Source organism: Phoca vitulina, unplaced genomic scaffold (genome assembly GCF_004348235.1).
Source record: "Phoca vitulina isolate PV1807 unplaced genomic scaffold, GSC_HSeal_1.0 scaffold1, whole genome shotgun sequence".
Lineage (NCBI taxonomy): Eukaryota > Metazoa > Chordata > Mammalia > Carnivora > Phocidae > Phoca > Phoca vitulina.
In genome coordinates, this window is record NW_022589704.1 from 321,278 (window position 1) to 343,776 (window position 22,499).

Sequence of the window (22,499 nt, forward strand, 5' to 3'; positions counted from 1 at the left end):
CGCCCCTCCTGCCACCACCGTGAGCGCTCCGCCCCGCCCCTCCTGCCCCGCCTCTGCCTCCTCCTCTGGATGCCTGTCCGCGTGGCTTCATCACAGCCACGACCCACGCACGTGCACCAGGATCTGGTTGCGTTCTAGGTGGCTCACTTAAAGTCACTTACGTAAACATAAAAATTGATAGGAAAGAAGAAGACAACGCACAAAAGGAAAATAAACGTAAGAAAATCCATTGTAATCAGAGAGAAACCTTAAACAAAGTCAATCATTCCTAAATTAATCTCTGGTTGGGTTTCTTGTGTTGGCCACAGTTTTGCTTCTGAGCTTCCTGGCAGCACCACACAATGGAAATGTGATTGTTACTAGGTTATTAATGTTCACAGAAGTAAACAGATTCCCAGGAGAATCCGGGTAGGACCCAGAGGTCTTTTGATGGTGGTGGTGATAATTGCAGGTTCATCTGTTGGACGTCTTAGGTGTCAGGCCCTGTTCTTTGCCTCTTGTTCATTACACAATCCCATCCGCACTATGGGCATGACCGAAATCCCATTATCCGGTGAGGAAACAGCCGGTTCTATAACTAGTGTGGGTTTCTCACCCATAGCATCACCGAGGTTTGGGGCCAGAGAAGCCTGCTAGGGCCGCCCTGCACACTGTAGGACGTTCAGCCGCATCCCTGGCCTCCACTCACTGGAGGACAGTAGAGCCTCCCTCTATTTTCTCCAAAATTGCCCCAGGCTGAAAGTGCCGCCTTGGTGGGATGCTCTGCATTTTTTATATAATTTAACCTTAGGAGACTCATGGAAGGCAGGCAGGCAGGGATGCCATGGAGCCCTCTCTCACAACGGGGCCTGGGTTTTGGGAATGGGACCCACTGAGGATCTCAGGGTCTGATCCTCGGGGAGGACCTGGGACCAGGACCCAGTCCCACAAAGACGCTTGGAGGAAAGGGAAGAAGACGATGATCAAGAAGGGCTCTGGGCACCCCCACCTTCTCAGGCTGGCTCCAAGTTGGCCACGGGAGGGAGGGGAGAGGAGGTTCCGGAACCAGAGCCCAGGGCCTGACGGGAGGAGGAGCCCCCACAGCTCTGTCTCCTCTCGTCCATCCCCCGTCATGCCCAAAACAGAGCCCTGCACAGAGCAGATGCCTGGTAGATGTGCTTTAACGGACTGACTTTTTTAGTTTAACTCTTATGAGTGACTGTCAGTCCTCGGGCTCTGAGGAAGCAGTTGGAGGATAAATGAATGGGCTCTGCTTCTGCGAGCCGCCTGACCCACCCAAGTTGGTATCACCGTTGTTCTCCCCAGAAGAGCAGATGATCCCCAGTAACCTGCTGGTGAGGCTGCTCTGAGACACGGCTGGGAGGGGACCTAACTAGCCCAGGTCACCCCCTGCTCTTAATCGGGGTGGGAGGGGCGAGGTGAGGGGACACACTGTAAAGAACAAAAGTTCACGTGTTCCGGGGACATCTGCCAGCAGATAAACTCCAGCCAAACACTCGTGGTCTGGTTCCTGGTGACAGGACAGTGCACCAAATTCTGCACTGGACCAAGTAATCGTATTTGCCTGTAGAGTCTTACCAGCATTATAAGTCTAACCCTCCTACCTCCTTCATTACCTTATCACACACATTCCTTTAAACAGTGGTTCCGCATTTTCAGATTTGGTCACATTTCCTCCTGGAGGGTGAATATTTGCTATGATGCAGAACATGGGGTCTCCTTCACCTCCTCCTTAGAAATGTAGGACTCTCCCTCCATCCCATTTCCGGTGACTGACTGGTGGTTCTCCCCAGCCCTCTACGAGCAGTCCTGCGAGGCATACAAGCACAGGGGCGAGTCCTCAGGGAGATACTACATCGACCCCGATGGCAGCGGACCCCTGCAGCCCTTCCCTGCGTTCTGCAACATGACAGGTGAGTCAACAATTTCAACTCCTATTAAACACGAAATCACAGCCCAGTAAGTAGATTTGTACCTGCTTAGCAGCTTTATTAGGATAATCTTGTGAGAGTAGTTATTCAATAGAAGCATTTGATATAAATCATTAAAAAATAGTTCAAAAGTGAAAATTCATAATTATGTCATTATTTACATGCATGTACTCTGTGGAATATTTAATAATACAATTTTGCCTATTAAATCCTGAAACAAAAGGTTTTTCAAGACTTATCTGATTGGATTCATGGATGTGCAAGTCAAAAGCATTTTCACCTGGTTTTTTTTTTTTTTTTTTTTGAGATCTTATTTATTTTAGAGAGACTGAGAGCACAAGTGCAGGGAGGGGCGAGAGGTAGGGAGAGAGAGAATCTCAAGCAGGCTCCCCTCTGAGCACAGAGTCCCATGCTGGGCTCAATCCCACAACCCTGAGATCATGACCTGAGCCGAAATCAAGAGTAGGACGCTCAACCGACTGAGCCACCCAGGCGCCCGCATTTTCAGTTTTACAGTAAAAATTGTGTACATTTCAGCTAGACAGCTTGATGGCCTTTGAGTGAGTGTGAACATGCAGTGTGTGTGCTTTTGAGCTCCTTAATTCCCATGCAGAGGCAGGCTGCTATCTCTCTAATCGCCACATGTGTTTCTGTGATTGCGGCCACATCCCCGTGTCCTGTCCACACTGGAGTCCATGCATCCACCCCTCAGCCCACGCTGCCCCTCGCCCCTCGCCCCCGGCAGGACACCTTCCACAATGCGTCTCTGCATTGCTGTGTGACGTTAGCTCCAGTCTCCAGACGGAACTGCCTCCTCTTTAAATTTTCTACCTTGCTGTTTCTGATAGTGTTATCCAGATTTTAGAGTGTCTCCCTGGGCACTAGGTTGGATACTATCCCCCCCAAAATTCACATCCCCCTGGATGCTGCGAATGTGACTGTGTTTGGAAATAAGGTTTCTGCAGATGTGGTCCAGCTGAGATGCGGTCATGCTGGGTGAGGGTGGGCTCTGGGGCAAAGGCCAGTGTCCTGATGAGGGGAGGGAGACTGGGGACCAGGGACACAGGAGGGGAGGGGCCACGTGACCAGCCGAGGCCGGCCAGAGTTCCAGCTACACCAGCAGCGCTGCCGGAGGGCGCGGTCCCGCCACCCCCTCACTCGGGCTCTGGGCCTCGGGTGTGGGAGAACTGACCTGGGTGCACGAAGCCACCAGGCTGTGGTGCTTGGTTTCAGCAGCGGGGAAGACAACACACCCTGTTGCAAATTCCCTGAGGAAAGAACCATTTCTGGATAGATTTTTTTTTAATGATTTTTGAATAGTTTAAAACCATTCCCATGAAATTTTTTATTTTCTGTCTCCTCAATTCTCAAGATAAAATCTGAGTGTTGCTGCCTTTAACCAAATTATTTGAACAAACGTGAGTCAGGCAGGTCTTCCTCCCGAGGGTGTGAAGCGGCGGGGATGGAGCGGCAGCGCGGGGCTCAGACGAGCCTTTCCACACCCGCGCCCAGACCGCCGGTGGAGACACCGGTCAGTGCTTGACAGACAGCTGGGCCCAGTAAACAGTGAGGGGAAGTCCGAGGCTGGTATCTGGGGACCCCTGGTTCCGCAGGTAAACACAACTCCCTCTGGGGTGTCTTCTGCCCGGAGGCAGTGCGTGGCCACCTGGTCCCGGCTGCACCTGACGTTCTCTGCAGACAACGGGCACGCGTGCTGGGAGCCCCTCTGGGTGGGCAGGAGCGCGGAGCCGTGTCTGGGCGCCCAGGAGCGCGGAGCCGTGTCTGGGTGGGTGGCAGCGCGGAGCCCTGTCTAGGCGCACAGGAGCGCGGAGCCGTGTCTGGGCAGGCGGCAGCGCGGAGCCGTGTCTGGGCAGGCGGCAGCGCGGAGCCCTGTCTAGGCGCACAGGAGCGCGGAGCCCTGTCTAGGCGGGCAGGAGCGCGGAGCCGTGTCCGGGCGCGCAGCGGCATGGAACCTCAGAGGGGAAGCCTGCTCCCGGCCTGTCTGCCCACCAAGTCCTCCTGGGGGTCCATCGACCAGACTTGTGGGTGCAATGATGGTGTGTCTGAGTGACGGCCAGGCCTTGACCTCTAGAAGAATGGAAGATGTGCCTTCATGCGTGGTGCAGGCATGTCACATGCGTGTGCCTGCCCCAGGGCTGGGCGGCGGCAGGAGCACATGCGGTCGTTTGTTCGCAGCTTCACCTCAGCAGCCTGTGTCCTCCGCCTCGGACTCAGAATGGCCACCACAGCGTGAGGGGCCCTGACCCCTTCCGGACGCTGTCCCTTGCCGCAGGGTGAGGGGACAGCAGGCAACCCAGCCGTGCGGGTGTGTTTAGGGACGGGGCCCTCGCTCGACACTGCAGATGCCAAGGGGGTGGACTTGCTGAGGCAGCGCAGAGCGCTTGGCAGATTCTCAGCGGCAGTTTTCTTGACCTTCGTTGTGAGTTCAAGGCCAGGTGATGAAGTCATTTGTCCCACCGACACCTTCTGGACCCTAACATTTCCTCTTTGTGGCCGCAGTCAGCACTGGCCATCCGGCGGCAACGGCGCGGCTTTGCTCTCCCGTCTCTCAGTCCCCGGTGTCCTGGGGGCTCGCAGACCACTCGCTCGCTCCAGAGCCTCGCCTCCGAGGAGGGCGCTATAACTGGAGGGCCAGGGAGATGCAGGAGAAGGAGAATGGGGCTGACTACGACCCCAGAGAGTCTCTGTGGGATGGGAGGGTGGGCAGGGAGCACAGTGGTAGGCGGGACGGGCCCTCATCCAGGCAGGCTGGGCACACGGGGAGGGCAGCTTCGGAGGAAGCACCCCACCCAGGGGGGCATGAGACTCAGAGTGGCCACTGAGGCAGGGCCCCAGACCTCACCCAGCCTCCTCAGCCCCAGGAGTCATGTGTCCCCTCTGTGCTGGGAACAGGCCAGCAGGCGACAGGGACCCGAAATCCAAAGTGGGCGGAGAGTCGTCTCGGCTCTGAGGACATCCGGGGTTTTCCTCGGGGCAGCCGGAGCCCCAAGAGCCCTGGGAGTGGTCTCGGGAGGTGCTGCGTGGCAACCCCCTCTCCTGGGCTCTGGGTCTCTGCCTCCCTGGGGGCAGCGAAGTCACCACATCCCTCGTCCCAGAGAACAGGGTCAGGTGCCAAAGGCTCACGCCTTGTTCAGGGGACAGATAACCGACCTGTTTATGGCGCTCACAAAACCTGCTGAAGTCGTAATGGGAGTCGGACGACTTGGGAAGGCAGAGCAGGAAGAGAGCAGCGGGGAGCCACCAGGGAGCGCTTGGGCTGGGCTCCTCAGGGGCAGCGGCCAGAGGGCAGCTGGGACGGCTGCTGCAGGGGCTGCGCCCCCAGAGGCCGACGGCTCCCCCTCACGTGTGCCGGCAGAACGGGTCTCCAACACGTCTTGTGGAGGAACGAGGCCCGTGCGCCCTGCCCGGACAGAACAGGGGCCGCGGCCGCAGGACGTGGGACCCTCATCTCTGGGGGCACCTCTGGCTCGCCACCACAGAGGAGGCACGGCTGCCGCCTCCCATCAGTGGGGACGTTTGGCACAGATGGGACGCCCTCTCGGTGCTTGGGAGGACCACGCGATGCCCTCAGGTCTTCGAGGCCGATTTCCACGTTGGAGCTGTGCGTGTCTTCTCAGTTTCCTCCTGGGGACGCGGCCCCGCTGTGCTCCCGTCATTGCTTTGTTTGGATTTACCTTCTGTGTGAACTGCACCCCCTGCTCTCTGACGGGTTGTCAGGTAGGACGAGGGTGTGAGTCGGAACCTGGGGCGTTTTAATGCTAGTGTGGGTGTCACGGTTTCGGTCCAGATGAATCCAGTCCCTGAATGAAACCAGCCTGATGGGCCCAACTGCTCCCCAGCTGTGTCCAGAGGGCGGCCCGCAATTTCCATGTCACATGGGCTCCGGGGATGGAGCAAACAGGGACCACGCGGTCCACTGTCACACGTCCCCGCAGCCATCGCGCTCCAGCGTGAACTGTGCCCAGCGACCCCAGGTCTGACCCCACGAGAACAGGGAGGCACATGCAGGTGACCCCAGAGCCCCAGCCCGCTCTTCCTCCTTGGCCGTGGAGGCACCAGAGCAGCAGAAGTCCTGACGAAACGAGCTACAGCAGCTTGCGGGGGCACCGCCACAGCGTGCCACACGGCGGGCGGCTCACACAGGACTCGGCCATCTGGCTGCTCGGCAGCTGAGGGTCCTCCATCTGATGCACACCGACAGCCACGGACGGGGCCTGTGGCTCCGGCAGGAACCCCAGACGCACAGGACGGGGTCACACAGAGTAGCAAACCAACAAAACCAAGTCCACGTGGCTGCTTTCCAGGCCCCTTAATCGGACAAATCCCAACAAAAAGGGACAATTTAACCAATTCCTTTTCACAGATGACGCGACTGGACCACACAGAGAGAGTCCCGGCAACGGGGATTAGAAGAATCCACGTCCCCTTGTGCACCAGCATTCAGCATGCAGGGTTCAAATTCCAGCCACCGTGCCAGGTAGACAGATGTGTGTCCAGGTAGATAGAAGTGCCCCAGGTAGATAGAGGTGTCCCAGGCAGACAGAGGTACACCCAGGCAGACAGAAAGTCCATCCAGGTAGACAGATGTATGCCCAGGAAGACAGAAGTGCATCCAGGTAGATAGAAGTGCCCCAGGTAGATAGAAGTACACCCAGGTAGACAGAGGTGCCCCGGGTAGATAGAAGTACATCCAAGTAGACAGAGGTGCCCCAGGTAGTCATAGAGGTGCCCTATGTAGACAGATGTATGCACCCAGGTAAATAGAAGTGCATCCAGGTAGACAGAGGTGTCCCAGGTAGACAGATGTGTGTCCAGGTAGATAGAAGTGCACCCAGGCAGACAGAGGTGCATCCAGGTAGACAGATGTACGCCCAGGTGGACAGAAGTGCATCCAGGTAGCACAGGTAGACAGAGGTGCCCCAGGTAGACAGAAGTGGCCAGGGGTCACGGCACTGTCACAGGCCATGGTATCTCGCCCCGCAGAGCAGGGTCAGGTGTGGGTCCAGGAATGCCACTTCTCCTTGCCTCTCAGGTCTGAGCGGAGCAGGTGTGATGCCCCAGTGACCTGCAGAGAGCCTGCAGGTCAGTGCAAATAAGAGGAACACAGGTTGCTGACAGTGGGAAGAATAGAGTGTTTGTTAAAGCAGAAAAGCCATTGTTTGCCTTGCATTACTTTAGGTTATTAGAGAAATTTAATAACTAAGTTATATGTCTTTTTCTCTCCCATAAATGTTGTCTGGCTAAAAATCCAGAAACACCCACTTTCACGAAAGGACCAGCTCAGGCATAAATGACACACACCATCGCAGGAAGACCGCTCTCCCCCATGATTTAAGGTTTAGAGTCCCATTTGCGCTGAGTCTGCGTCTGCCCACTAGAAGGCGACCGGCCGTGCTGAGGGTCCAGCGCAGTGACGCTCCTCTCCTTTCTCTCCTGCTCCACCGTGAGACATCCCGTGGACCGTCATGCAGCACAACGGCTCAGGCCTCACCAGGGTCGAGGGCGCAGACCAGGAGAACCCGCACCGGGTGGCGTTCCGGTACGAGGCCAGCCTGGAGCACCTGCTGGCCACCATCGCCCGCGCCGGGCGCTGCCAGCAGCAGCTGAAGTTCCACTGCAGGAGGTCTCGGCTCCGGGACTCACGAGGTAGGTGCCCATGACGTGCACGGCCCCACCAGCCCCGCCAGCCCCAGCCCCCAGTGGAGGCGGCACGGAGCACAGGTCTAGCTTGATCCAGGGGCAGATGCTTACCTTTCTCCATCCTATCCAGACTGACTCTCAGGGCTGCTTCAGGCTGTGCCTTTCTTCCTTCTGACCACTCACTGAGTCACTGTTTCTTGTGTCCTGTTAGCGCCTCGAGTCCCGGTCCCCCAGTCCTCACTGCTCTTCCCAAGCATCTGGCCCCGATTTTCTACTATTTCACTCTTTATGAAGGAACGTGTCTTTCTGGACATGGCTCCCACCGTGCATGCTCCTGTCTGGGAAGCTCTCAGGCCCCGCTCCGTACTCCCCTGCAGGGTCCAGGGACCCCCAGGCACGACCACTCTCACCTAACCCCACACTGGCTCCTCAGCTCCTGGTTTCCTAGTGTGGAGGCTGCACACGATTTATGGTACAAGCTCATCTGAATTTTGCAAATCACTCCTCTTTTCACCCACGAGGGAAATGGCAGAAAAGTGTATGTAGCCTCAGATTAAACCCACTCACTCGAGGTTGCTTCTTCTGCAAAGGAGCACCTGCAGATTAAAGGGAAGGACGGCCAAGGGCTTCCACTGGTGGGTCAGGCTCTCCCGCTCCCAGGCAGACCCTCCTGCCTCCCCCCAGTCTCTATGGTACCTAACAACTCACAGATGCAACCAGAGGCCCCAGGTGTTATGACAACCTTTGGAGAATCACTGTTGGCGGGAGAGATGAGCGATGTAGAAAACACACTTACAAGATGCAGCCCAGTGATGTCATTTCTCTCTGGTTTGAAAGCATAATGGTGAAATAATTAAAATTTTAAAGTGTTATTATCAAAATATCTATTAAATATTTTAAGTGCCATCAGCCTCCCTGCAATGAGCTTTCAGCTTAATTTGGAAGAAATTGATCTTTGATTCCTTCTCACACTCTCTTCCCAGCCCCACGGGGAGGAACGTCCACACTGCCCCACGTCCCACTAGCCCCATGGGTGCGTCTCCCGCTGCACCCCGCTCATCACCGGCTCCCGGGCTTGGGGTGGCCTGGGGCTCTTGGAGACATTGTCCCTCTCCTTCGGTGGCCCAGGGCATTTGCGAGGGGTCACAACAAGGTGGCCATGGGCTGTGGTCCAGTGGGGTGCCGCTGCTCAGGAGAGCTTTCAGAACAGAAGAGGCGCTCAGGCAGGGGTAAAGGGTTCACTCTGCAGAGGACTCGCTTTTCAGCACAGCGGTGCCGCAAACCAGCCAGGCCTCGGCAGGGGTACGCCCCACGCAGTGCCCCCAGGAGCCTTGCGGCCAGGGCCTCGGAGAGCGTGCTGCCGGGAGCCTGCCTGTCTGGGCCGGGTTGTGTCGATCCAGCAGGCATTCAGCTCCGCAGCAGGTGCCAGCCTCTCGTGTAGCTGTGAGCGTTTTAATCTTGAGGGCAACTCACTTTTTAATATAGTTCTTGAAGAAATCACATAATTTTGCTGATTAAAAATTATTTAATGCCACGATGGAAAGACTTGGGTGCCATCATTTATTTTCAAGGGATGTAATCAGACAAACCCAAAGCTGGGTTAGAACTCTCATAGAAACACCATCCTGTCACAGTGTTAAGAATAGGTTCATTTCTGAAGCAGATTTGTTTTTGGCTGCTGGTTTCTTAATAGCAGACTGGGAGAGAAGGGGGTCATCTGGGGGAGGCAGGGCCCGGGGACAAGCAGAAGTCACCTTTCTCAAACCTGTCTTTCAGATGGAACCCCTCTGAGCTGGTGGGTTGGAAGCACCCACGAGATACACACTTCCTGGGCAGGTTCCGTGCCCGAGGCCCAGATGTGTGCTTGCAGATTAGCGGGGAACTGCGTTGACTCCCAGTACCACTGCGACTGCGACGCGGACCAGGATGAATGGTGAACTGCGTGTGATTTCCTTCTGCGAGATGTGCTTTTGCTATTGCTCAAAATGTGTATGTTCAGGTAGATGCTAGGCCAGGGATTAAGGTGGATGAAATATTGCCCAAGTGAGTTAAAAACATCTATGGCGATAAAATACAATACCATTAATCTGAATTATTAAGATCAATGATTTGCTGGTTTTCTTCCTTTCTTTTCTTCACTTCCTGTTTCTTATTTCTAACGTCTTCGTCTTGAGCAAGGACAAACCCCCACAAAGGGCAGAGCACCACTAACAAGCCCCATGTGCCCATCACCACCGCCAGCTCATGGTCGGCCTCAGATTGTGGGCTGCCCCCTGCCTGGATTACTGCTGAGGAAACCCACCCATCACACCATTTCATCCCTCAATATTCTGTTATAAAATCCACGGTGAATCATTTATATTTTTTGTTCAGTATGATATCAGCCTCATTATAATTTCTAAAAGTTTTGAATTCTGCCTCATTAAGTTCACTTAAGAGATCTCTTCTTGACAGGACATAGTTTCTGAAGAGTGCCCCTTGATCAGGGGCCCCTGATCAAACAGGAGCAGGGCATGATGCTCCATGAGGCATGCTGCTTGGGGGGCTGGGCTGGCCTTGCACACCACAGGCTCTGAGAGGGTGTCCAAAATTATTTGATCACATAGTTGGTCAAATCAGTTTATGTTTAAAATCATATATATCACATGTAGACCACACTTTGGAAATACTAGCCTACAGAGTACCACAGATGTAAAAATGGTACTCCACATACTAAAGGGAAGAGGTGTCCCATGTTGATAGAAAATCTGTGAAATTAGAAAATTGGTTACTTACACATGAGGCTAAAGAAATTGCATTGCATATTGATTTTTTTTTATTTATTTGCAAAGTGGAAAGGTTTTGAAATATCTGGGATTCATGTTTTAAGTGTATCACCAATTTAAAAATACTCCCCTTAGCTCAAATGCTTTAGGTATCCCATTTATATCCTACTCTGAGCATGGGCCATGGACACCAGAATCACCTCTAAAAGATCAAAGTTTGATCAGTATGATTTATTTGGCTGCAGAATGTCTGTTACACTCAGGAATTGAGACAAAATCTGGTTGCTGTGGGGTGGAGGAGTAAGGAAACATTTCTGGTGGCATGGCTCAGAGCAGGACCTTTGGTCATTAACGTGATGTAGGCAGAGGTAGCCCTGGGTAGGCATGTGCAGGGGCTCCTGGGCAGGGGTGAATGGCTCTGACAGTCGGAGTCTGGGAAGGAGCAAGACTGGAAACTGGAGACAATCTATGCAAAGACGTGGGGACGAGACATTGGGGAGCCAGTGTATCTGCGGTCTCCTGTCAGCAACCAACAGGGAGGCCACCAGGGAGAAACCTCAGAAAGCTGCAAGACCAGGTGGCTTGTCCACAGGGCATGAGCCCCGTTCTGCCCTCTGACCCCCTGACGGCTGCACCGTGGTACCTGTGACTCATTCCCACTGCGAACAGTGTTTCCAGTTATGGGGGCAGCATCACTGATCCTTCTGGATGTTATCCAAAGTTCCACTTGTAAAATTTCTACTTCCTGTCTGCAAAACGTGCAGTCATGTGGTTAGAGCTCCTGGGAGCAACAGGAACCCAGAGCCACAGACACCACCGGCCACCTTGGGCAACTCATGCCAGTGAACCAGGAGGCAAAGGAGAGAGTCCTTGTTCATGGCTGCAGAGGACTGTGTCTGTCGAGCTGAGCTGGGCCGCCTCCACGCAAATGGGGTGGAGAGCACATCCTGAACCCAGAGAATTCTCTGGTCTTCTCTGGCACTGACTCGCCCAGGACATGGCATTCATAGCAACCACAGCCCGACCAGGGAGAGGCCAAGGGTCAGACCCTCAGGAATGGGTATTAGATATGCTTTAAGGGGGGCGGCCTACCCAGCAACAGTGCTCCAAGGCAGAGGGGTGTCCACGGTGGGTGGTATGCAGGGAGGTGGCAGATGCTATTTAAGACCTCAGAGCCAACAGCAGGGGCCAGTGCTCGGCCCACTGGGGACCACTACTGGCCACCGCCCTGAAGAGTCAATAACAAGACGGAATGGAGTCAATGTGGGCACAGTGGATCAATGCGGTGCACGGGGTGGACTGCAGTGGACACCATCAGGGCCACCCAGATGCTCTGTGCATGCCCCAAATACCTTTCTTCCCTCTGCCTGGGGGCAGTCACTGGCCACAAGGATGTGCTCGGCCTGTGCGAGGCAGACCGGTGTGCCGGAGTGCTAACTCCCAGCACACCCACCATCCGTCAGGGAGGACAAGGTGTGTTCGGGGATGCTTTACACCATGGCTGCAATGTGTCCGTTAGTCTGAAATTTGTCAAAATAAAAGATTAAAAATTTGTAAGTGAACTCAGAAGGGTGTATGTGTGTGTGCATGTGCGTGTGCATGCATCTGTGTGTGAACTGGCAAGCTGGTTCTAAAATTTAAATGGAAAGAAAATCATCAAAAATAGTCAAGACGATGTTGAAGAAGAACAAAGCTAGAGGGCCTTTCCTACTGGATCTAAAGAGAATGTGACATTGGAGCAAAGGTAGATGGATGGTCACATGACGGGACACTGGGCAAGCCAAGCACAGAAAGGATGGCCCCTTTAATAGAGCAGACTCAATTAGATATCCATACGAATAAATTAAATCTTGACCTTTATTTCACACTGCACAAAAACCAATTCCAGTCAAATTTCAGATCAAATATCAAAGGTGAAAAAGTAAAGATTTTAAAAGAAAGCATAACAGAGCATCTTCCAAAACCAGATCTCCAAAGGGTAACATTTTACATTTTCATTTTCACATGTGCCCTAATATCTCTCTCACACACACACATACACACACACACACAATTTATTTACTTATTAATGTCAGTGTGAATTCCTGAATTTTTACTTAATTCACTGTGTTATAACCCTTTCCTATCATTATTTAATTTTATGCTTAGATTGTTTTAGATTTGACCCGTGGGAGTCATTTCAAGGTACGCCCTTTTGACGTGTCGCTATTCTTTGAGCATTGTCTTACCTTTCGGCACAATAAGAGATTCCAGACTCATCTTGTACTTTCTCTGCCCCAGCTTTGGAATCTGCCATTTCTATAAAAAGACCTGGTTCCTTTTAGGCAAGGATAGTACTCGGGTATCAGTGCTTGGAGTTAGGTGTGCTCAATGCTACTGGAAAGTCTTAAAATCCATGACCCCCCCAATCCCAGTGCAATGCCACAGGATAAATTCTAACCATCCTCTTTCTATAATTATAATTCCCTTTCCAACAGCAAGAAATCTGGTCCTCATTTCCTAAAAAGCATGTACTTCTATTCTCAGTCCTAGAATTTGCAAAAAAGTGGTTTCAGAATTGCTAGCCCATAACTCAAGGTGGGGGATGGAGGAGAAAGACAGAGAGGAAGCCTACTGATAGAGCTACCATCTCCTTAGAGGTTTGAGGTTTTTTTTCCTTCCTTCCTTCCTTCCTTCCCTCCCTTCTTTCTTCCCTCCCTCCTTCCTTCCTTCCTTCTTTCCTTTCTTGACTTCAGGTAGATCATTTAGTACAAATAGTGTAAAAATAGTCACAGACTAATTCTTTTTCCCTCCTTCAGTTTAGTTATGCTATATATGGTTATTTATGATATATTTCATTCATTTATGTTTGTATTTCATTTTAGGTTATTCCCATCCTTGTTAACTCTATTGCATTGTTTTATTCCTAGTATACTAGTTTAGTATGTGAAAATATGACAGTTCTAAAAGTAAACTGAACAAAGGTATGTATCTCCACCTCCATCCCCATCACCATCCTCATCTCCACCTCCATCTCCATCCTCATCTCCACCTCCATCCTCATCCCAGCTCCATCTCCATCCCCACCTCCATCCCCATCTCCTTCCTCATCTCCGTCCTCATCTCCACCTCCATCTCCACCTCCATCCCATCTCCATCCTCATCTCCACCTCCATCCTCATCCCAGCTCCATCTCCATCCCCACCTCCATCCCCATCTCCTTCCTCATCTCCGTCCTCATCTCCACCTCCATCTCCACCTCCATCCTCATCCCATCTCCATCCCTATCTCCATCCCCACCTCCATCCCCACCTCCATCCTCATCTCCATCCGCATCTCTGTCTCCATCTCCATCCCCACCTCCATCCCCATCTCCTTGTCCATCCCCAAACTCATCTCTCCATCTCTTTATCAGGCTCCACTTCTATCTTCTCCATCCTCTTTTTTCATATCCATCCCCATCTCATTTCTTTTCTTTCTCTCTCTCTATCCCTGGATCCACTTCTCTCTCCTCCACACTTCCCTCTCCGTTAACCTTCACTACAAGTCACCAATCTCATTGTTTCCTGGTTTATCTTTCCTATGTTTGTGTTTGCATAAATAAGTAAATACTTGTGTAGTTTATTATTTTCCCCTTCTTTTTTACACTAAAGGTAACATATTCTCAATATTTTTATGTACTTTGTTCGTTTTCATAGCTATTTCCATTGTGTGGACATATCATAATTTATTTAAACACAGTCTTGTATATAGACATGTAGGTTGCTTATGGCAAATTACAAACAATTCTGCAATGAATACCAATTTTGCTAGACATTGCCAGATTCCTCTCAACGTCCTTGCCAGTTTACACTCCCACAGCAATAGAGGAGAGTGCTTTATTTATTGATGCCATATTAGTATTTAGCAAGAAGGGACATATTCATGATGCTAGGTTTTCTTATCCAAGAAAAAGGAACACACAAATCACTTTTATGTCTCTCAGGAAAGTTTTCTTCTACTTTTGGTACATTTTCTGTTAAATTTAGTCTTTGATCACTTTATCTTCTTCCTTGGTACCAAAAGTGGAGTTATCATTATATCCTCTAATAGGTTGTTGCTTATGGGTGAAGGCATGTTTTTATTGAATATGTTGGATAGCAGTGGAGTCCATGGCCTCATGATGTGAGGGGGACTGTCCCTAAGCCTGCCATTAGGTGACTGTCTGGCTTCAGGACCAAGGTGGCACAGACGTCGATAGCAGTGATGTAGACATATATATAGATGTAGTACATACTAATCTGTATTTGTGGAATCACTTTAAGGAAGTTCCTATCAATGCTTATCTTCCTGAGTGTCTCTTAGAAATGTGTGTTGACACTTGTCAAATTTCTTTTTCAACATTTATGGAAATAAGCAAATTATTTTTCTCCTTAGATATCTTAATTTAGTGGATAATGTTAATGAAATCCTAATATTCAAATTGAAGCAAATTCCACTTGGTCAAGTTATATCATTTTTTGTGTGGTATTATTTACTAATATCTTATTTACTAATATTTTCACTAGAAGATTTTCATCAACCTTTGTAGGTGAGTTAGTCTTTATCAGATTTAGGAATCAAATTTCCAGATGGAAGGGCCTTTTAAAAATGCTACTATTTCAGTTTTATTCTGATCTGATCAGAGTGTGTTTATGATATTTCTACTATAAGGAACTTACTGTCATTTTCTCTGTGGTATACTCAGTGATTGGGTTTGTGAATGTCCCATGTGAGCTTGAGAAGAAGCTGCACTTCTTTTTATTGGGTGTAGCTTCTGGTATATTACCCATAAGATTTACCCCCACTGATTATGTTATTCAGGTCTCGTACATCCCCACTCATTTCCGTCTCCTTTTGTGTTAAATTATCGTATTGTTAGTGAGTTTCTATGCCTGACTCCTTGCGTTTTGTGTAGATTTTTCTCCAAAAGGTGGTTGGTCTGATACCTTGGAGTAGAAGCATTTAGAAGGGCTCTGCCTGCCTTGCACTTTTGGGCTTCAGGCACCGTGATGCCCCCTTTGTCATCCCAGGCTTGAGCCCGAGCTGTACGATGACACCAGGATCGCCCCTGACTTGCTTGTCATCCAAGTGGCAGGTGGGCCACTCTTTGAGTCATCTTGTGCAGGTGCGTCTCTGGTTTACCCGTACCGTTGTGTCTTAGTTTGGGGGCCAAATCTGAAATCTTCTGTGTTGTAAAAATTCAATTAAACCCACTCATATTCATTATAAAACTCATATGTTTGGGTTCAAATCTATCATATTATTTTATGTTATAGTTATTAATGCAAATTGTTATATTTGCTGTGTTTCTTTTTTACAAGATGCATATTTCGTTGATCTTCTACAAAATTATTTCTTAGTAGTTAGGGAGGTTTGCTTTTTTGTTCTTGTAATTACATGCATAGTCAATTCTTTTAAAAAGACTTTATCCTATAGTTTTCTTATTTAACCCATTACTCTCTGGTTTGTAGGTTTGTTTTTTTTTTTTTTATTCCCTTTGGTGCTTACCTATTACCACGATCACCAGGAAACCTACTCAGCTTCCCCTCTCTTTCCTGCATCCTCCCTCTGTAGCATTTCCATCTTGCCAGAAATCAGCGCTAACACGGTACAGCACGGGTCACGAAAAATGCCATTCACCTGCCACTTCTGTCCCAGATCTCCAGTTACTTCCAGCTTTGCAGATGGCAGGTTGTCCGTAGGTCGATCATTCATCTTCTGTCTGTCTTTCTTCAGAGGACGTGCTGGGGGTTTCACGTTCACACGGCTGCAGCTGCTTCTGGTACAAATGACACTTTACTGCCCTGATGGGGCGGGGCCCGTGCCTCAGGTGACTTCAGAGGAACTGGCGTCCCCATCATGCCCAGTGTTCCAGCCCCGTAATTCTTCTCATGGATGCGTCTATCATATTCAGCATCCAGGCCTGCAAGACTTCCACTAGTTTATTTCCTAGAGACTTTATATCTTTGATGCTCATGTGAGTCGTATCATCTTATATTCCATTTTCCTTTCCGTGTTGCAGTGTGCAGAAATGCAATCAGCTTCTGCACCCTTGGCCTTGGGTCCTGTGTCCCCGCTAGACTCCTGTTTTGAACTTTAACGGACAGTCTGTAGATTCTTTTGGATTTTCTGCACATATAGCCATTTCATCTACAATTAATTACAATTTTGTTTCTTTGTCCCCACTGGTAATATTTCAGTTATCAAACTTAGATGCATACACTGGTGTTTATTCTATGATTGTTTCAGCCACTCTGAATGTCTGAGATATCGCCGATACAATAAAACATTTAATTAACCAAGAAAGTTATTAGTGATAATATATTTTTATATAAGTAAAATTTCTTTTAAGAAGGTCAAAATCACTCCACTTATTTGGAACAGTCTCCAAATTTGGTCATAAAAGCTGTTCTGAATGATCTGGTGGTCGACTGGAACCATTACTAAATGTTAGAGTTGGCCAGCCGCCCCCTTCCTTCCCAACCTCTGAAACTACCCTGAGTCACACTTGGCACCCCCCAAAGTCCTCACAAAACAAAACAGTACGCTTCCTTGGAAAGTCATAAGTATTATTTCCGTAGTTTTAGGAGTTGCTCGTTTTGGACTCTCGAGGCGGGTGAGAACACACGACAAATGCGCTGTTTGTAAGTCTGCTTGCAGTGGGCCCTTCAAGGAAAACAGAGAACACAGAAAAATCATGAGCACTTATTAACTAGGCAGTTTTGAATAAATCCACCTGGCAAATCAATAATCACCTGAGTAAAATGGGAACTTGGAAACCCTTCGTAGTTACACAACATTGTAAAGACAATTCTTTCCATCAGCTCAGCAAAAACATGGTTTTCAAACCAACACAGAACAGAGATGTGTTTCATTATCTTCCCCAGCACACGTGTGATGCACTAAGATAAGTGTTCAGTGTTCCTAGTCCTCTAAAAATATCACTGTTATAACCTCAATGAAAAGGACTGGTTTCTGCAAAGTAGTTCTTTAAAAATGCACAGATCCATAGTGAGTAACTACAGCTGCATTCCCCTGGCGTGCCCTTCTCCGCAGGACACGCTTGTGTGTCTGCAGGATTGACGGCAGAAGATGCGCTTGGTTTGGCCGACTTACCACGTGGCCAAAAGCCACGCCACCCGCCTGTCTACCCCCTGTATCCCAACGTCCAGCATCAGTGGATTTGGAAAATCCATGTTCTGTCTTCTTTGTTAGCATAAAGAAACAGAAGCTTAACCAGGTGAAGCAGACGATTGTCAAGGCTAAATCTGGCAAATGATCCAACTCCTTCAATAGAATATGTCTTACTGTTCAGATTTTAATATTTATGTTTTCATATCTCAGTATCTGCACTAAATACAGCTACAAGACTGCTTTTAACTCAGGAAGAAAAATTCAAGTAACAATCTCTATTTTAGCTTGGTCTAAAAATAATGCTTCATGTTTGACCTTTGATATCTTTTTTTTATGTTAAATAAGGGAACTTCTAACTGCCCAGAAAAAGGACTGACTGACTGGGGTGACTTGGCTCTTCCTTCCCAGTCTGTGGGGGCAGGATGGGCAGATGTGCCGAGGATGGTCGGTACTGCTTGCCCAGCCCCTGCAGATTCAGAGTCTCTACTGTCTATAAGTCAGAAATCCACACAAAATTGAAGCCCCTCATAAAAACAGGAGGATATTGCAGAGAATTAGAGCAACCCTCTGGTGCTGGAGAAATAGGGACTGGCCAGCCCACTGCCCACCTCGCATGGTCCCCGGAGATGTTGCTGTGTCTCCACTGGACACTGACCTTCGCAGAGCATGATGACAGCCACGCATCCTCGCAGTGTCCCCTGGATGGAGGGCAGGGACTCCACCTGCCCCCCATTCCTGGGCAGGGCGTGAGCAGAGGGCACATTTCCCAAGCACCTGCCCACATTGCACTGAATTTTATACCCAAGTTGGTTTCAAATAAGTTTTTAAAATTATAAAATCAATAAGGAAGGACAAGATAAAAACAAGGTAGTTTTTAAAAAGTAATAATAATGAAAATAAGGTTCTGAGCAAAAAATTATTTGTATTTATATGTTATATAGAATATTGTGTATTGCTAATACATAACACGACCAACGCAGTGACTTACCCACAGGACACCTAATACTGCATGAATGTATACAAACTTCATGCGAGTCCTGTGCTGGTCCTATATTTAGAAGAACAGTCAGCTGCTTAGTGAGGTTGGAATGTGACCTCAGGTGTGCCCAGAAGACCCCACTTTTGAATCTGCCACCTGTCTTCTCTGAGGTCAGTGGTATGGATGCTGTCTGTGCTTGGAAAGGACCCGTATAAGTGTTCTGCGTGGGGTGTTTGGCAGGTGAGCTCATTCTGCTGGCCCCACACGGCATTAGTGGGTGTTTTCTCCCCCAGGACCAACGACACAGGTGTGCTGTCCTATAAGGAGCACCTGCCCGTGACACGCATCGTGGTCGCAGACGCAGCCCGCCCGAGCTCTGCTGCAGCCTACAAACTGGGGCCTCTGCTGTGCCAAGGGGACCGTAAGTAATGCCCTAAGGGCCTCTTTCATGGGAGCGGCTGGTCAGCATGATGGCAAGGGGGCTGCAGCGTGTTGAACAGCACTGCGTTCCATCAGGTGCCGATGAAGGAGGAATTATGTCCCCTTGTAAACTGGGAAAGGGGTCAATGCTGTGTTGCTCTTACTCAGTACTTGATACAAACCATCACTATGGGATGCGGCGACTGGCCTGAGGCCAGGAAGCTTCAGAGTCTGTCCACTCAGAGCGGCCAAGTGCCCCCAGAGAGGGTTCCAGAGAGCTCGCAGTTCAGGATTATCATGAGATAATTGGGAATTTCTTCTATTCATTCCGTTTCGCAGTTACGGTTTTAGTCTGGGTGCAGGCAAGGAAGATGGTCATCGTGTTTGAGGCCACGGGGGACAGCTGCGGGACATCAGGCGGCAGTCAAGTCAGGAGCTCAGGGCTTCGGAACAGACTTTTGAGAGCTGTTGTGTGTGTTGTTGGTGGTGTTTTTTGTTCGTTATTCTTGATTTCATCAGGTTTGGGGAGAAATATGTTCTGTGCCCCAACTCCATCCCACCATCTGTACTCAGAATCCCTATGCAAACACTTTATCTATGGGAAAAGAGGTGGTCTTCGTTTTTTGACGACCTGACCTGCAGATTCATTTTAAAATCTTTGACATTTTCACTCTGCAACCCGTTTTTTCAGATAATTTATTCCATTAAAATTTTAAATGTAATCTGAGCATCTGCCTTGGTGCTTCCGCCAAAGACATGCAGTAGGGAAACTTTGTTCTCAGCATCCTGTGGTCGGAAAAGCCATTACTGAGCCCCTGAAGTTGGCTCCCTCATTTCGTCTGCAGTGGTTGGAACAGTTGTCTGGGGCTCGAAGCTGCGCAGGGCACGTTAATATTTAAGGCGTGCACAGCAAGAAACAACCCATGGCAGGGGACAGGCTCACAGGACAAGAGATGAGTTCATTAACTTCTCCTCCATTTGGCACTGCTACATCAAAACCATGTCAGATGCAGGTGGATTGATCCCATTTGCAAAGATCCTGGACAACAGCCTTTACGGGCCTCCACAGTGCCGGTCCCACCCAGGGTCTGGGCACATCTGCCATTTTTAAGTGTTTACAGCAGCTGATTGCCTTGCTTTCCTTTGGATTCTTCTCTCTGATTTCCCTGGCTGCCCCACCTCTCCCTCCACCTCCTCCGTCTTCCTTCCCCACTCCCATTTGTTCCACAAATAACAGGAGCAGAATTATGGGAAGACACATTATGAAACCAAAATGAAAGAAGTATCCAACCTGCTCACAGGCAAAAGAAAAGAGGAAATATTATCCAGACATTTAGTCAGATAACTATGGAGTGTGTCCAGCGGTGCATCAGGATGCAAGACGGAAGGCTGTCACTGTCCTCCTGGGGCAAAGGAGAGAAGACGAGTCCATGCACACACACAGGATGGCACATGCACACAACGGGGAGAAGACAGGACACCATGTGGGGGTTCAGGAGGCTTCACTGGGAAGGACCGGGGACACGCACGGGTGCAGGGAAGAGCATCCTGAGCAGAGCTGGTGGACGGTTGCTGGCCTGGGGTCCCGGCTGGGTCGGAGGGACCTGGGTGGCCAGGCCACTACAAGTGGTGAGCCACACTGGGAATTTGCTTGAAGTAGAGGCAGATTGATGTGAGCTGTGAGCAAATTCAAGATAACACCAAGGGTTTGGTGGAGCAGAGGATGGAGCTGCCATTAATGAAATGGGTGGTTGTGGCCTGGTGGCATGAGGCCGGCAGGTCTGAACAGGCTGGTCCAGATGTCTGTGGGGTGAACACAGACAGGGGAGAGGGAGGGCCTTGACCCTGCTCCCACGGTGTCCCTGGAGAGGTTGCTTGCTGCCCATGGAAGTCGTCCAAGGACAGGTCCCCTGGATGGTTCATGTCCAGAGAGAAGAAAAGAGGTCAAGGACAGAGCCCTGCAGAGATCAGGGGATGAGGGGCAGCCTGGTAATTCTGGGCAGACAGTGCCCGAGAGGAGGAAACCCAGAGATTAGGAAATGTGCAGGGAAGAAGCAGACCGCACGGGAAGGTGGGAGTGGCTGTCAGACCTCCCGTGCCCCAGCCCCAAGCGGCCACAGCAGCTTCCGTCCCAGATGTGCAAGAATTCATGGCGGGGGGCGCCTGGGTGGTTAAGCGTCTGCCTTCGGCTCAGGTCGTGATCCTGGGGTCCTGGGATCGAGCCCCACATCCGGCTCCCTGCTCAGTGGGAAGCCTGCTTCTCCCTCTCCCTCTGCCTGCCACTCTGCCTACTTAATGCTCTCTATCTCTCTGTCAAATAAATAAATAAATAAAATCTTAAAAAAAAAAAAAAGAATTCATGGCGGATGGTGAGGTGCACACAGAAAACTGTGGGAGCATCACAGTGCTTTACTTTACGTTTATCTTGCACCTAAACTAAAGTGGGAGGGCTGGTAAGTCTTTGGGTCCAAGGTTACTTCTTTCTACCTCCTTTGGACCTGCTGGCTCCAGCTGGCTGCTAGACCAAACATGTTCCTGAGCCCTAGATTAGTAAAGGTACCTGTCACGTCTTTGGAATACCAGTAACCTTTGTAGTAGCTGCCAATATTAGGAGAGGTCCCCACAAATCCAGAAGGGAACACAGGCATTGAAGACTGAAGTGGCTTCTAAGTCTGCTTGTCATGTGAATTGCTGTAGGAATAATTCTCACTTTCTATGAGCTCTGTGAATTTTGTCTGCATGTGCCTCTCCCCACACAGGGCAGCAGGATTCCTGTGCAGACGTGTCTGAAGAGTTTCATTCTCTTCCAGCTGGCCTACGAACCAAACTGTCATTATAACCAGCCACATATTTCATTGTTTTCATTTTTGTTTTCCTTATTTTTTGATCCCAATTGTTCTTTTCAAAAACATTACAAATTTCAAGAGGAATTTTGAAGTATGGATCGAAGCACGAGTGTTTATGTTCCCAAAGCCGAAGCTATAATCCTTAGTGTTTTCTCTTTAAGAAGCTGTGTTTACCAGTCTCTTAAACAGTCAGAAAGATGGATTTGACTAGAAAAATAGTTCTCATCTTAACAATTTCATAATTTATACTTCCAGTTTTAAGAAGCAGAATTTTTATTTTCATATACCTTTGATTTTTAAAGTAAACATCTTTGTTTTATAAAGCAGTGTGCCTTTAACATTCCTTTATGAATAATAATTAATTATTGGGATAATTTATTAATGGGTCAAATAAAAGCTTAGAAAAGAAATTATTAATGAAATCACCCTTAATCCAATTGGGCTAACAAAGTTAATTCTCCTGAATAGACCGTGTCTGTCTATGCATCCATCTTTCTCACACATATGTGCACAACACATACACACTATGTATATAGCTGCACTGTGGATAATATGCATCCCAAGTATTACATTGTATACATAGTAACATTACATATATAATATATATATTACATTGTATATATGTATATACATTAAAAATATACATAATACTACATCTCTTTCTTATGTAAGTAACAATCTGGATTCTGTAACCATTCTGTATCACACAGGTGCACCTGTAACCATTCTGTATCACACAGGTGCGTCTGTAACCATTCTGTAT

General features: G+C 49.4%; 1 protein-coding gene across 1 annotated transcript in view; it reads left to right on the plus strand.

The window, feature by feature from the left end:
* Positions 1-22,499, plus strand: part of LOC116647154 (contactin-associated protein-like 4) — a 149,137-nt gene that overhangs the window by 99,727 nt on the left and 26,911 nt on the right. The window contains exons 12-15 of the mRNA XM_032428352.1: positions 1,794-1,913; positions 7,401-7,598; positions 9,369-9,525; positions 18,764-18,891. Coding sequence (XP_032284243.1) covers positions 1,794-1,913; positions 7,401-7,598; positions 9,369-9,525; positions 18,764-18,891 — 603 coding nt within the window. The remainder of the gene's footprint in view (positions 1-1,793; positions 1,914-7,400; positions 7,599-9,368; positions 9,526-18,763; positions 18,892-22,499) is intronic.